This window comes from Lithobates pipiens, unplaced genomic scaffold (assembly GCF_037356315.1).
Source record: "Lithobates pipiens isolate NorthernLeopardFrog02 unplaced genomic scaffold, aLitPip1_a1.2 Scaffold_19, whole genome shotgun sequence".
Taxonomy (NCBI): domain Eukaryota; kingdom Metazoa; phylum Chordata; class Amphibia; order Anura; family Ranidae; genus Lithobates; species Lithobates pipiens.
The window spans coordinates 214,617,854-214,630,837 of NW_027507764.1; the positions used below are offsets into that span (position 1 = coordinate 214,617,854).

Here is a 12,984-nt window from a genome sequence, read left to right on the forward strand (position 1 = left end):
AACAATTAATACATGGCAAAGAATTTCCAGAACACTATGGGTTAGTTAAAAAAAAAACATAACAATGGACACTGCTTACCCTTAGTCCTGCTTGGTTTTATAGTGTAAACAAGCTTTTACCAATAGTGGGTGAGAAGAGGAGAGTAAAGGATATACTGTGGATAATATGAAGAGGAGAACAAAGCTCCTCCTACTAGCTGAATCAAAGACCATATAAGATTACAACTAACTGGTCTTTATGAGGTTTGTGCAGCTTTACATGTCTTTCTTAGGTAGAAAAAAAAGACATTTGTAAAAGATAAGGGCCAAGGAGGCTGTAATCTACACCAAGTTGCTCATTAGTTAATATGAGCAAGCTAGCTTACCCCATAATCATCTAAATAATCAAACACACTAGAGGATGTGTACGCTAGAACCACACAGTTCAGTCAGCTGGAAAAAAAAACACCTTTAACAAGTATGAACACATGCTGATCATTATTAGCATATTTTTTTAAAATAAAGATGCACTTATCATTTACATGGAACAATTCCACATACTATTATATTGGTGTCCAAGTTTTACTGCTTTACCTGCTCAAACAAGATGCCATTTAACCTGCTACGAATGTTGCTAAGATCTCACCTGTATAACTTCTGCTGGACCCACACTGACTTGGACAGGGTTTAAAACACTGGGAATGCCAGGATTAGTTCTCTGAGTAGGAAACGTAGGTGCAGGATGAATAAGTGGGGGGCTGTGTCCAAACGCTGATCCAATGCTGTGTTGTCGATTTATAATATGCTGATGCATCTGCTGTAAGGACACAGGGGTAGGTGGGTATGTAAAGCTCAAGGCTGGGCTATAAATAAAGAAATAAATAAAGAAAATAGCATTATTAGAAAAAGAACTGACAAAATAATACATAAATTACATTAAAACTATTATATACTTGCAGTAAACATGGTTTTATTACATATAAGGTTAAATCCTTTTTGACTTTATGTACTAAAGATGACTAGCTCTATCCAGCTTTGTGGATCACTTCAAAACAAACCTAGATGTGTTTCAAAATGCACAAAATATAACTGGATATAAACATGTACATAAAACTGTACATTGTTGATCCAAGGAGTATCTGATTGCCCTACAAGGAGAGTCCAATTGCATTAGAGGGGATTGGGAAGGTTTTCCTTTTTGCAGCAAATTGAACAATGCTTAATAGGTATTTCATGCAGGTTTGTGGTTCTAAAGCTGGGTATACACAGGGATTTATTGAAGGGTCCCCCATCAACACACGTGATGTGGATGCAGGGATCTCTCCCACTGCCCTTCTGTATTCTGACAGCAGGGAGCCAGGGACTCTGGGCCTTCCCCCACCCTATCAGTGCTGTAGCCACTGCAAGAGCAGATCAAATTCTGTTTTTCCAGCAGGTCCGTTCAGAAGTAGCTGGTCATCAAACCAGCTTCTGTTGAACAGATAGTATTACACACAACTGAAAATAAAGAAAAAGGAAAATATTGCGCTAACCAAAAAAGTAAACACAAGCAGCTACATATGAATATGACCAAATTCTTAAATAAACTAAACAATAAAATGTAGCGCTAAAGAAAATGCTGTGAGAACACGTGTAACAAACACTTTAAAAAGAAAAACCCAATAAAGTCCAAATATTTAAGTGAATACAATAGTCCTTGAAGTCCATGTAGGACACAAAATGTGGTGTTTCACACGGTGTAAAGACTAAAAAGAGGTCTTGAAGACATCTCAAACCAGTGACATCTGGGTAGGTAAAAAGAAGATGGGTACTCTTACCGAAACACAAGGTCATACAGGCACATATAGATGGATGAATGGACTTTATTGGGTTTTTATTTTTAAAGTGTTTGTTACACGTGTTCCCACAGCACTTTCTTTAGCGCTACATTTTATTGTTTAGTATTACACACAAAGCAAAACTCAGGTTTCTGGGGAGCCCTCTGATTTTTGGTCTGTGTATGTCAGCCTTAAAGATGCAGGTTTCACATTTTTTCTTTATGGCTGAACTTGATGAATGTGTATTTTCTTGAATAGACTATGAAAAACACAAATGGAAGTTTTAGGCATCCGGATATGTATGACTGACCCGTTGTCTATTATAACTTTAGCTGCTTTTCGTCCACCTGCTGCAGTTGTACTGTGGCAATGTGGCAGGATACCGCAAATCACAGTCATTGTATGTCATCTGTCTTAAGTGATATAGCAGGCGCACGTGCCAGCTGTGCGCCGCAGGATTGCACCCGCAGGTCCGGCAGACTCAATGTCCGCTGGCGACCTGCAATCATGGAGTACAGAGGCAGAATGGGGATCTGCTAGTGTAAATAATGCGGAACCACATTCTGACAAGGGACATATCAGAGATCTTCTGTACCCAGTGATCGGGAACAGCGAGCTTTATCATGTCCCTGGCAGCCCACCCTCCCTACAGTTAGAACACACTGAGGGAACACAGTTAACCCCTTGATTTTTAGAGCACTGATCAAAGTAACAATGTCACTGGTCCCCAAAAAGTGTAATTTGGGGTCAGGTTTGTCACCACCATTACCAGTAAAAACAATAAAAAATAAATAAAAGTCCCTAAATCTATCCTAGTTTGTAGGTGCAATAACTTTTGTGCAAACCAATCAATATACGCCTATTGCATTTTTTTTTTTACCAAAAATATGTAGAAGAATATATATTGGCCTAACTGATGAATAGATTTGTTGTTTTATATATTTTTTGGGATATATATTATAGCAGAAACTAAAAAATTGTAGCTCTTTTTTTGTTTACAGCGCAAAAAATAAAAACCGCAGAGGTGATCATATACCACCAAAAGAAAGCTCTATTTGTGGGGAAAAAAGGACGTCAATTTGTTTGGGTACATCGTCGCACGACTGCAAAAACTGTCAGTTAAAGTGACGCAGTGTCGTATCGCAAAAAATAGCCTGGTCAGGAAGTGGTTAAGTCCTTCCGGTCATTAATTGGTTAAACACCTAGTCCAGCTATTATAGTAATCTAACTACTAGTGAAGGTAATTTAATGTAAAACTTTAGCACAGTGCCCTTTAATATAATATATGGAGAGCAAAAAAGTATTTTTAAATACCGGTAGTCACTAAAAAAAAGAACATACTCGGCCTCCTCGGTTTGCATATTTGTCTTACAGTGCTGGTTCATTCTCCAGCAGAGGCACTGCTTGCATGTTCGAGTATGCTCTTCCTACTTTAGCATACATTACCACTCAAAGTTTAAAGTGTAACTAAGGACAAAAGTTTTTGTTAGTTTTGGGTAGGATGGAAAGGGATTTAATTGCTGTCTGTGCCCCCGTTAGGGAGATTCACCATCTGTCCTGTTTACCGTTATCATCAAGAGTGAAAGTAAAAGAAAATCGCAAATTTTGGGTTACCATCAGAACTAATAGAATAGACATCTTCCAACAGGGACACTGATTCTGGTGACACACTGAGGATCTTTCACTTTGATGGGATTTTCTCCCTTTTCCTGTTTCAGCTATGGGACAGGAAGTGAAGAGAAATGTCCCCAGTGGGAGACAGATTACAAAACAAAAAACTGATTGGGGTTATAACCCTCCCTTTCACTAACCAAAATAAAAAAAACAAAAAAAACAACTTTTGCCTTTAGTTTTACTTTAAACATTTCGCTAAACTACTGCCTCCCAGTGTGGCTGTGAGTATCCAAGTGTATATGGTAAGGAAATTATGATACTGTAGGGGGCAGGTTCTCTGTGAAGTCCTGCAGAATATGTCACTTCAACATAACTATAACTAATTACATTTTTATTCTAAATTAGAGCCCAACTTTAGGCAACTAGAATTATCCTTTGAACTGTAAGGTTTTATTCCCAGTCTTCTGCAGTGTCTTTTCCCCCATACTCTAGTGGTTTAGCATCCTGGCATCATCGAGATCAAAGCCCTGCATTGGATGTTTTGATGCCAAGGGGTCGTCCACTGTCAGAACATGGGGGAGCACTATTAAGAGGGGGGGACGATGAGCAGATGGTGTTCTCCCATGCAAAATTAGCAAAAATCCATTGCAGTGCGGGTGCAGCCCTAATGCAAGGGATAATTTTAAGTTTTCACAGAGGTTGGGCTTTAATGGGGGATCATTTACAAAAGGATCAGAAACAGTTTATTTAGTATAATAAAGTGAAGCTGTGTTTAGTTAGAATACTAAATCAAAAGAGAATAAAAAAAGGATATATACACTTTAATCATCACCAAAATAAAATAAAAAATTCTACTTTCTTTGCTGTTTGATAGTCCAATTAAACACAGCTTTGTCTTATTTAACCACTTCCAGACCGCCCGCCGTCGTTATGCGCCGGCTGTTTGAAGGGGGATATCGTTGTTATGGCAGAAGATAGCTAGCTTTCAGATAAAAGTGGTCTTTCTTCTGAAGGGGGATTCAGCACAAGATCACTTTTATCGGTGGTGGGAGAGGGCCCCCCCTCCCACTGCTTTCCGGTGCCCTCCGTCACTTACCGGAGCTTCCGGCAGCTGCGGAGGCAATCGCATCCTTCTCCCTGTTAGGTATGGAGATGGGTGAGGGGAAAATGGCTGTTTCCATACCATTGCAGGGCAGAAGCAATGTCAAAATGTCACTTACGCCCATAGCTCTTTAAGCAACATTTTAATATATATTTTTTTATTGCACTTTCATGTAAATATTAAATCTGAGGTGTTTTTGACCCCCAGATCGCGTATTTAATAGGCCCTGTCATGCTTGTTTTCTATTACAAGGGATGTTTACATCCCTTGTAATAAGAATAAAAGTGACACCATTTTTATTTAAAACAGTGCGTGTAGAAGCAAACGCATACGTGAGTAGTGCCCACATATGAAAACAGTGTTCAAACCACACATGTGAGGTACTGCCATGATCGTTAGAGCGAGAGCAATAATTCTAGACCTCCTCTGTAACTCAAAACATGCAACCTGTAGAATTGTTCAAAACGTGGCATATGGAGATTTATATGGGTATAAGTTTGTCGCCATTCCACGAGCGGGCGCAACTTTGAAGCGTGACATGTTGGGTATGAATTTACTCGGTGTAACATCATCTTTCACAATATAGAAAAAAATTGGGCTAACTTTACTGTTGTCTTATTTTGTAATTCAAAACATTTTTTTTTTTTTTAAAGTGTAAGACCGCTTCGCAAATACGGTGTGACAAAAAGTATTGCAATGACCGCCATTTTATTCTGGGTGTTAGAAAAAAAATACATAATGTTTAGGGGTTTTAAGTAATTTTCTAGCAAAAAAAATAAACAAGTTTGAAAAATAGGCCCGGTCCTTAAGTGGTTAATACGTTAAGTGTGCATTTTATGAGTGAACAGTATGACTCCTTTATTGAACCCGCCAAACGCTATTATATTTACACAATGAAATCAATACAACAAATTGATATATATATATATATATATATACACACATATATATATATATATATATATATATATATATATATATATATATATATATATATATATATAGGTCATGTTGTCTCAGAAAATATTTATTTATTTGGTAAAAAGGGAATCTCTTGCATGCATTTACTATTCACATTAAGTGAAATCAATTGGTAAATGTGTTTTGTGAGCATTGCTTGTCAAATCAGTAATTTTTTTTTTTTTTTCAGATGATGGAAAGTGTGCTCACCTAAAAAGAATTTCTGTCAGTGCTTTTTTGCACTGAAATCTACAGCAAGACTGCTGATCAATGTTTTAGTGAAGGGATATTCCAATGGGAGATCCCGTCTCTCTCTTTCAGTTTAACATCATTAAATGTCTATTAAAGCCCATTATGCATGCTAATACCTGTCATCACTTCATTAGTCCTCTGTGTTTCTGAGCCTACAGTTCAATTCTGGGGAAAATTATATTACAGTATAAAGACTTCACTCTGCAAGCTGGCATTGCCAAACCACACTTTATTTGCTCTTTTCAAGTATATTGTTCTCAGTTGTATAATTCAATAGCAAACAAGATAAGGAATAAAACATTTAATTTACATTTTCCTCTTGATTTTCCTAAGCGATATTCTTTCTAAACAGGTTCTCACTATTAGGGTTTCATTTATATATAATATGACAAATGCCTTTTTATAATCATATCTATATATATATATAGGTTATTCTATGTGACATTTACAGTATACTTGTATATACTACACACCAAAAAACATGTTCATGTTATAAAATATGCAAAAAATAGATGAAAGAACAGCTGTGCCATAAAATAAAGCTACCTGACCTTCAGTTACTATCGTTCACATAAAATACACATAAACTTTGTATACTAGCATTTTTAATTTGGGCGTCATATTTCTCAAGTCCAAGAGCTTTCAGAATCAACTAGATCTGCACATGAAAGAAACTAAAAAAAGCAGGTTATCACACCCAAAAGTGATTTTTCAATCCCAAAAGATGAGGGAAATGTGTGGCCCTTTGGTAATTGCTGTATAGCCCATGGTATTGGGAGGATTGACCAGAAACAGGTAATAGAAGTGATCTACCGGTCTCTCGTGCTGTAGCATGTTTTCAGTCACCAACCATTCCAGTGACATATCACCAATCTCTGACCATTTTCCTCTAGTATGTCTTCAGTTCTCGCTAGTATTACAATATGGGCAGCCCTTTGGTGATGTCAGGGGAAGCAGCTAAGGTCCACTATACCCTGTAAATTGACAATCATTGTTGGTATAGTCTGAATACCCATTAATGCACAAGATAAATTAAGAAGAAAAAAAACGCAACTTTTGCATGAACATTGCAGAATAATTTAAGTCAATGTGGTTTCACCCTATTTACTAATAAGAGCGAGCTTTTACTTTAGAATGTGAAAATTCCTTAGTCCATTAGTGACTCAGACCCGGGCGGGCGGAGGTTATCCTAAGCAAAGGCACACATTTGTTCAGTGACTCAGACCCATTGATTCTGATCTACCTCAAAGTTACCTGTTAAAATTGCTTTTAATGTATCTATTTGTCAGACTTCTACAACCATGCACAAATTGGATTGTGCAGCAGTTTGACCCCATTTAAGGGTTTCTTAACTACTGGTATCTCTGTATTACATCCCATATCACCTAACTCTGTACTTGTATAGCTGAATAAAGGAGATGTATTTTAGAAATTGAATGGCATTTTCTATGTGTCTACAGATTAGCAGCCCATTTAATGAAGAATTAATGTAACTTACTTTAAGTCATATTAGGAGAAAACACGCACATCTATAATTTAGGGCAAATTAACTCATTAGGGCAAAGAAATCCTGACAATGTACATTATTTTGACTTTTGTTATCAATGGCAGTCTAAAACAGGACTAATTCAAAGTAATTATAAGTAATCATTCTCATAGTGATTTCAGCAACATTACCATTTAGGACAAGAATATACTTATACATACCCTCAGAGAATGTTAGCTGTATAAGATGAGAGTTTTTTTTTTTTTTTTTCTGCACTGTGCTACTTTATTTTATAATGCAAAGCCAAAACATGGGGAAACAGTAATTGTTCTCTGCAAGAGTCAGTAGGAAATCAGTAATAATATTCCGTTATTACCAGCCCATAGTCCCTGCCAGTGTTCCTGAAAGGAGCTATGAATGATTACAGCCTGACTTTGCTAAGGTAACCACTACGAATGATTGATAGGGCATTAATCAAAAGATGCATATCAGCTTCAGAATTTGTTCACAAGCTCCCTTCTAATAGCTGATTTCATGTTCACTGACTTCTATGCCAGTTTGTTCAATTTATTCTTCAATGTACAGTACAAACCATTCATCAGAGAGCACAATGATTTAATGCTCCCTCTTCCTTTCAGTGAACATATATTACGAAGTGTAACTACCCTGTTCTGTTCATTAAAACGCAGAAAAACAATGTCATACATGGCTGTGAAAGACCGGCCTGTGCTTATTGAGGACAAATGTGCAACAAAGAAAAATAGTTGTTAAGACAGCACAGATTAATATTTATTTCAGACACATTTTATTTTCTCAGCTCTAAAACTATTTTCCAAAAAAAATACCATTATTGCCATGTCTGTTATGAAAGTCTTTAGTGAAATTTCTTTGCCTTGTGTCATTATTTACAGTTTAGTTATCTATACAATTATGCAACACTGACAGCTAAAGCAAACAGGCAGCAAAAATAGCAACAAAATAAGAAGTATTAAATAATGTATACCTAATAATATACCTATAAATAACATATGGTTAGATTAAGTAGATGATAAACATGTTTAATGCCATTTGTTGCCATTGTACAATCTCTTTAGCATAAAAAGAAATGGAAAAGGAGGAAAATTAGAGCAGCAAATGATTCACAGGCATAGGATGAAAGCTATTTGTGGAAAACAATTGATCATAAATACATCTGACTACATACAAAGATTTTTTTACTGATCATACAAAAAGCAGTATTAGCTACTTTTGAATTATATCCAGTAGGTAAAATCGCATCTTTACTATGACTCTACTTCCCAATATTTTATACATTTTCTGTACCTTGTTCATACCTCTCCCTAAATCCCCCTTCTCCTGTTTCCAATTCTCATTCAATTTGTAAACATAATAAGGTAAGGATCCTACACAAATATAAATCAGTATGGGGAATCCCCAAAATATATAATTGTTACAGAGCAGTGATATTACATCATTCAAAATATTGGTGGCTCCCCAACCATGATATGCTAAGGGCTAATATAGAATCCAGTATCCTTATCAAACTGAACCCCGTTAATGCTTGTAGTGCACAAATGAACTAATATCCCCCACTGGCAGACTCCTTAAAATGCATTCTACTTTGGAAGTTTGGAGAACAAGTGATCTCTGTTCCTGCTCAGATACCCCAACTACTGCACTTCCACTGCCTTTACATTGTTTGGAACATTTCATATCAGACTTAAAAGTACACTTTTGGGCACAAATGTTTACCTGATGTTGTACACTATACATACAAATGTAAGTATTAAATCCTTCACAGTTGTGGCCGGAAAGTATCACCTACTACCGACAGACCATTTTACGCATACCCAAAACTTCTCACTATCAACACAAGCGTTATAGCCATACCTCCATTATTAATTATAAAATATGCCCTTTCCTGAATAACCCTAAGAAATATAACATAGGCATTTTGCTATTTTACTATACCTTAACGGGTATCTACTTTCTTTAAAACGGTTATAAGAAATGGAAGAAGGAATTAGGCAAATGCTTTACAGATTCCCAGTGATTAACTTGCATTAACTCCAACTTTAAAGCACCACCACTACATATCCGATGCAGAACTTCTCTGCAAAATAATTTTACATCTTACAGCATGGCAACATTTGCCATCACCCAATCCCCATTATGCTGGAGAAAATGTGGCTCTATAGTTCATATGTTTTGTACATACAAATCACTGAGCTCAGAGTGAACCTTTGTTGAATGAACTTTTTTTTTTTTTGAAATGTTTGCCTTATTCTGTCCAAGTATTTACTACTAGTGGCCAAACTAATATTGCATGATTGTTGAAGTCTACTACTTTGTCCTTCTTCTTCTCTGAGACAGTACAAGATCTTAACAATAATTACTGATCAAACAAATGCTAAGAATAACTCTGAGAACAAAAAATCTTGGTTGCATGATCAGTATTGGTACAACACTCTCAATATGTTAAAGTGGTTGTAAAGGCTGAAGGTTTTTTTACCTTCATGCATTCTTTGTATGAAGGTAAAAAACCTTTCATTGTGCAGTTCCCCCCTCAGCCCCTCTTATACTTACCTAAGCTGATCCTGATCCAGCAATGTGCCTGAGACCTGAGGCACTCCTGGGTCTCTCCTTCTTGATCATTGGCCATTGGCTCCCACTGCTGTCAATTACAGCCAGTGGGGAGGGAAATGGGGAAGGGCTGAGCCACGGTTTATGTGTCTTATGGAGGCAGAGAGCCGGCAAAGGAGCAAGCATGTACGAGTGCCCCCCTCAGCAAGCAGCTTGCTATGGGGGCACTCAGTGGGGGGGGGGGGGGTTTGGCAGAGGGCCTTGATACTCCTCTGAGAGAAAACTACTGCACAGAGCAGGTAAGTATAGCATATTTGCTATTGTTTTTAATTTAAAAATTCCTGTACAATCGCATTAATAGATAGGAGACTGGTTTCTATTTTTTATTGGTTAGCAAGTATATTTGTATTCTTTCCCTTGTTCTATATTCCTTCATACAGCTCCTTACCGATATAACAAAAGACATATCAATGTTGATAATGTCAACTATGCTACCATTACTACATAAAATGCCTACATGTGTACTATCACGTTCATGATACTTGATTTGTGTTCTCTTATCTCTCTCAAACAAAAATAAAACAGACAAAAAGTAATAAGATGGTAACTGGTATTCCAAGTTAATTGTTGCAGATATTGACCATATGTGCCCTCCACCCATTAAACAAAAAAATGTAAATCTCTAGCAATGAATAGAAGGCATTTTATTTCTGCAGACACATTGACTGGCAAACTTGCAGACTTCTAGGGAATGAATGACTAAAGGAGTCATTCTTAGCATGCCCATATAAGAAATTCTATATTTTAGTTACCGAAAAAGCAGGCTGAGTATTTGAGGGGTTAAGATGGTCACAAACAAATGAGAATGGCCAGCTGTGCAGTCATGATTCTCTCACACCTCAGCTGCCAAAGCACTCCAATAAAAGGAATATTTGGCTTGGTGAAATGTACCTGTTTATGGTTATAGAAGGGGTGGAGAAGAGTCCTGCTCAAATACTACCAAAAGAAAACTCTATTTGTCTGGAAAGGTTACATAACATTTGTTAGGGTACAGCGTTGCATGACCATGCAATCGGCAGTTAAAGTAGCACAGTGCCAAATAGCAAAAAAATGTTTTGGTCATGAATGGGTTAAAATCTTCCGGAGCGGAAGTGGTTAATAAAGAATAAGTTCACCTTTGTAACATGTTACACTTGTATTTAGGGTGTAACATGTTACAATAATGCACCTTCCTGCAACCCCCCCCCCCCCATTCTGCATGGTGAAAGCAAGTGGGGGGGATCTTCTCCTCACAACTGGCTATCACAATTTGAAAACAGCATGGCTGTGTGTGGCTCAGACCACACAGTCACCTCATTCTTTCACAGTGAACTGTGAATGAATAAAAAACAAGTACTGTCTGCTACCACAGCAGATATCTAGTAGTTTTCAGTGAATTGCAAGGGTGCTGGTAAGTGCTCCCATATTTCATTGATTCTTCGTGGACTTCAGCACTGTCTACCCTTACAGGAGGTAGGGGCAGACAGCTGACTGAGAGTCTGCAGGATTGTGACATTGCACCCGCGATCTGCTAATCACAGGTAAATAACAACTGCACATTTTTTTACCTGCAAAATTATGTGCATTTATTATTTTTTTTAATTTTTTTTTTACAAAAGGTAAACTCATCCTTTAAATTATATTTCTTCTTTTGCAGCCCAATTAGGATAACACCCCTACTTTATATTTGTTGTATGTTCTTATTCACATATGATAATAAAAAATATATATCTAAAACTTGCAGCTTACCTTTTTTTAGAATATTATTATTATACAGGATTTATATAGCGCCAACAATTTGTGCAGCACTTTACAACATGGGGGCAGATAGTACAGTTACAATAAAATTCAATACAGGAGGAATCAGAGAGCCCTGCTTGTTAGAGCTTACAATCTAGGAGCTCTGTTCTGCACAGCCCACCACTGTAAAATCCTACTAGTTTTCTTTGTTTATAAGGGCACTGAGAAGTTGAAAAGGAATTTACACTGCAAACTTAGCAAAGCAAATGTTTGCTAAGGTAATTATTTAAAGCTCCACTCCAGGATAATGTTTTACACCTGCCCAACTGTCTTTCCCACCTCCCTCTGATTGCTGGATTTAGAAATAATTCCTAACTAAATGTCACTTTTTACTTACCTTTAGCTGTGATCATGTGACACTGCAGCCCTGAATTGTCTTGCTTTCTGTTTACTCCCTGCTTGGGGTCCTTCTTGGGGTGTCTACACCAGTGTCTGGATGACGTGGACACTTTCTATTGGATGTTTAGGTGCTTTTAGGATCCAGAAGGGAACAATTTCATCAGAGGGGGCAGCAGGGGACCAGCAATCTCGAGGGCATCACAGAGCTGGATAAGTGGTCCTCCCGCCTGGAGCTGGTGGCCCTGGAGGGGGGTTACTTAGGTGAGTATATTTGGCTTCATAAGGTACGGAGAAAAAAAATCCATATTAGCATGGTTTAGGGGGGATTAGAAGGGAGGGATGGTAAAAAAAAAAAAAAAAAAGTTTTATCCCAGAGTAGGGCTTTATTTGTCTGCCATCCTGATTTTTTTTACAACTCATCTCCCTGGCATATGATTGACTATTGAAAGTGAATACAGCTTTACCTAATTTACCAAACTCAGTGAACATTCACTTTAAACAGTGAACAGCCTATAATCCTTTCATAAATCAACCTCTATGTTTCTTATTGCTTCAGTGAACAAGGTTAATACTGAGCCTATAGGCAGCCGATGAAGCATTTCTCTTTGTATAGCCAAATTAGTCATGGTAATAGTCTTTGGTACATGTTGGCACTGCTCCCCTCATTTCTGCCAGCTCCGCTTAAGGCCACCCAGCATGTAAAAGCAGTACAACAAATCTTGATGCTTGCACCACAGCAGAGAGGATCCATGTATGCAAAGTCAAAATGGCAGATTTTTTTAAATATTACTAATAAATGCTAGAAATAGATAATGGTTACATAGGTATATTATTATAAAGGCATGATATTATCTAAGAATCAGTTATATATTGCATTTCTGCTAAAAAAAAGTAGCTCTATTTTGAGAGCTGGCATTGTATAAGGGCACCTACTGTTGTCAATCTGCTGTTTTCCTTGTACAGACAGTTTTATTTCTAGTCAGAATCAAAATGAGTCACAGTTCCATTCCTTA

General features: G+C 37.3%; 1 protein-coding gene across 1 annotated transcript in view; it reads right to left on the reverse strand.

Moving 5' to 3' along the window:
- The window catches only part of GLI3 (GLI family zinc finger 3), a 313,436-nt gene that overhangs the window by 85,496 nt on the left and 214,956 nt on the right, over nucleotides 1–12,984 (reverse strand). The window contains exon 8 of the mRNA XM_077491685.1: nucleotides 626–842. Within this exon, the coding sequence (XP_077347811.1) occupies nucleotides 626–842 (217 nt within the window). The remainder of the gene's footprint in view (nucleotides 1–625; nucleotides 843–12,984) is intronic.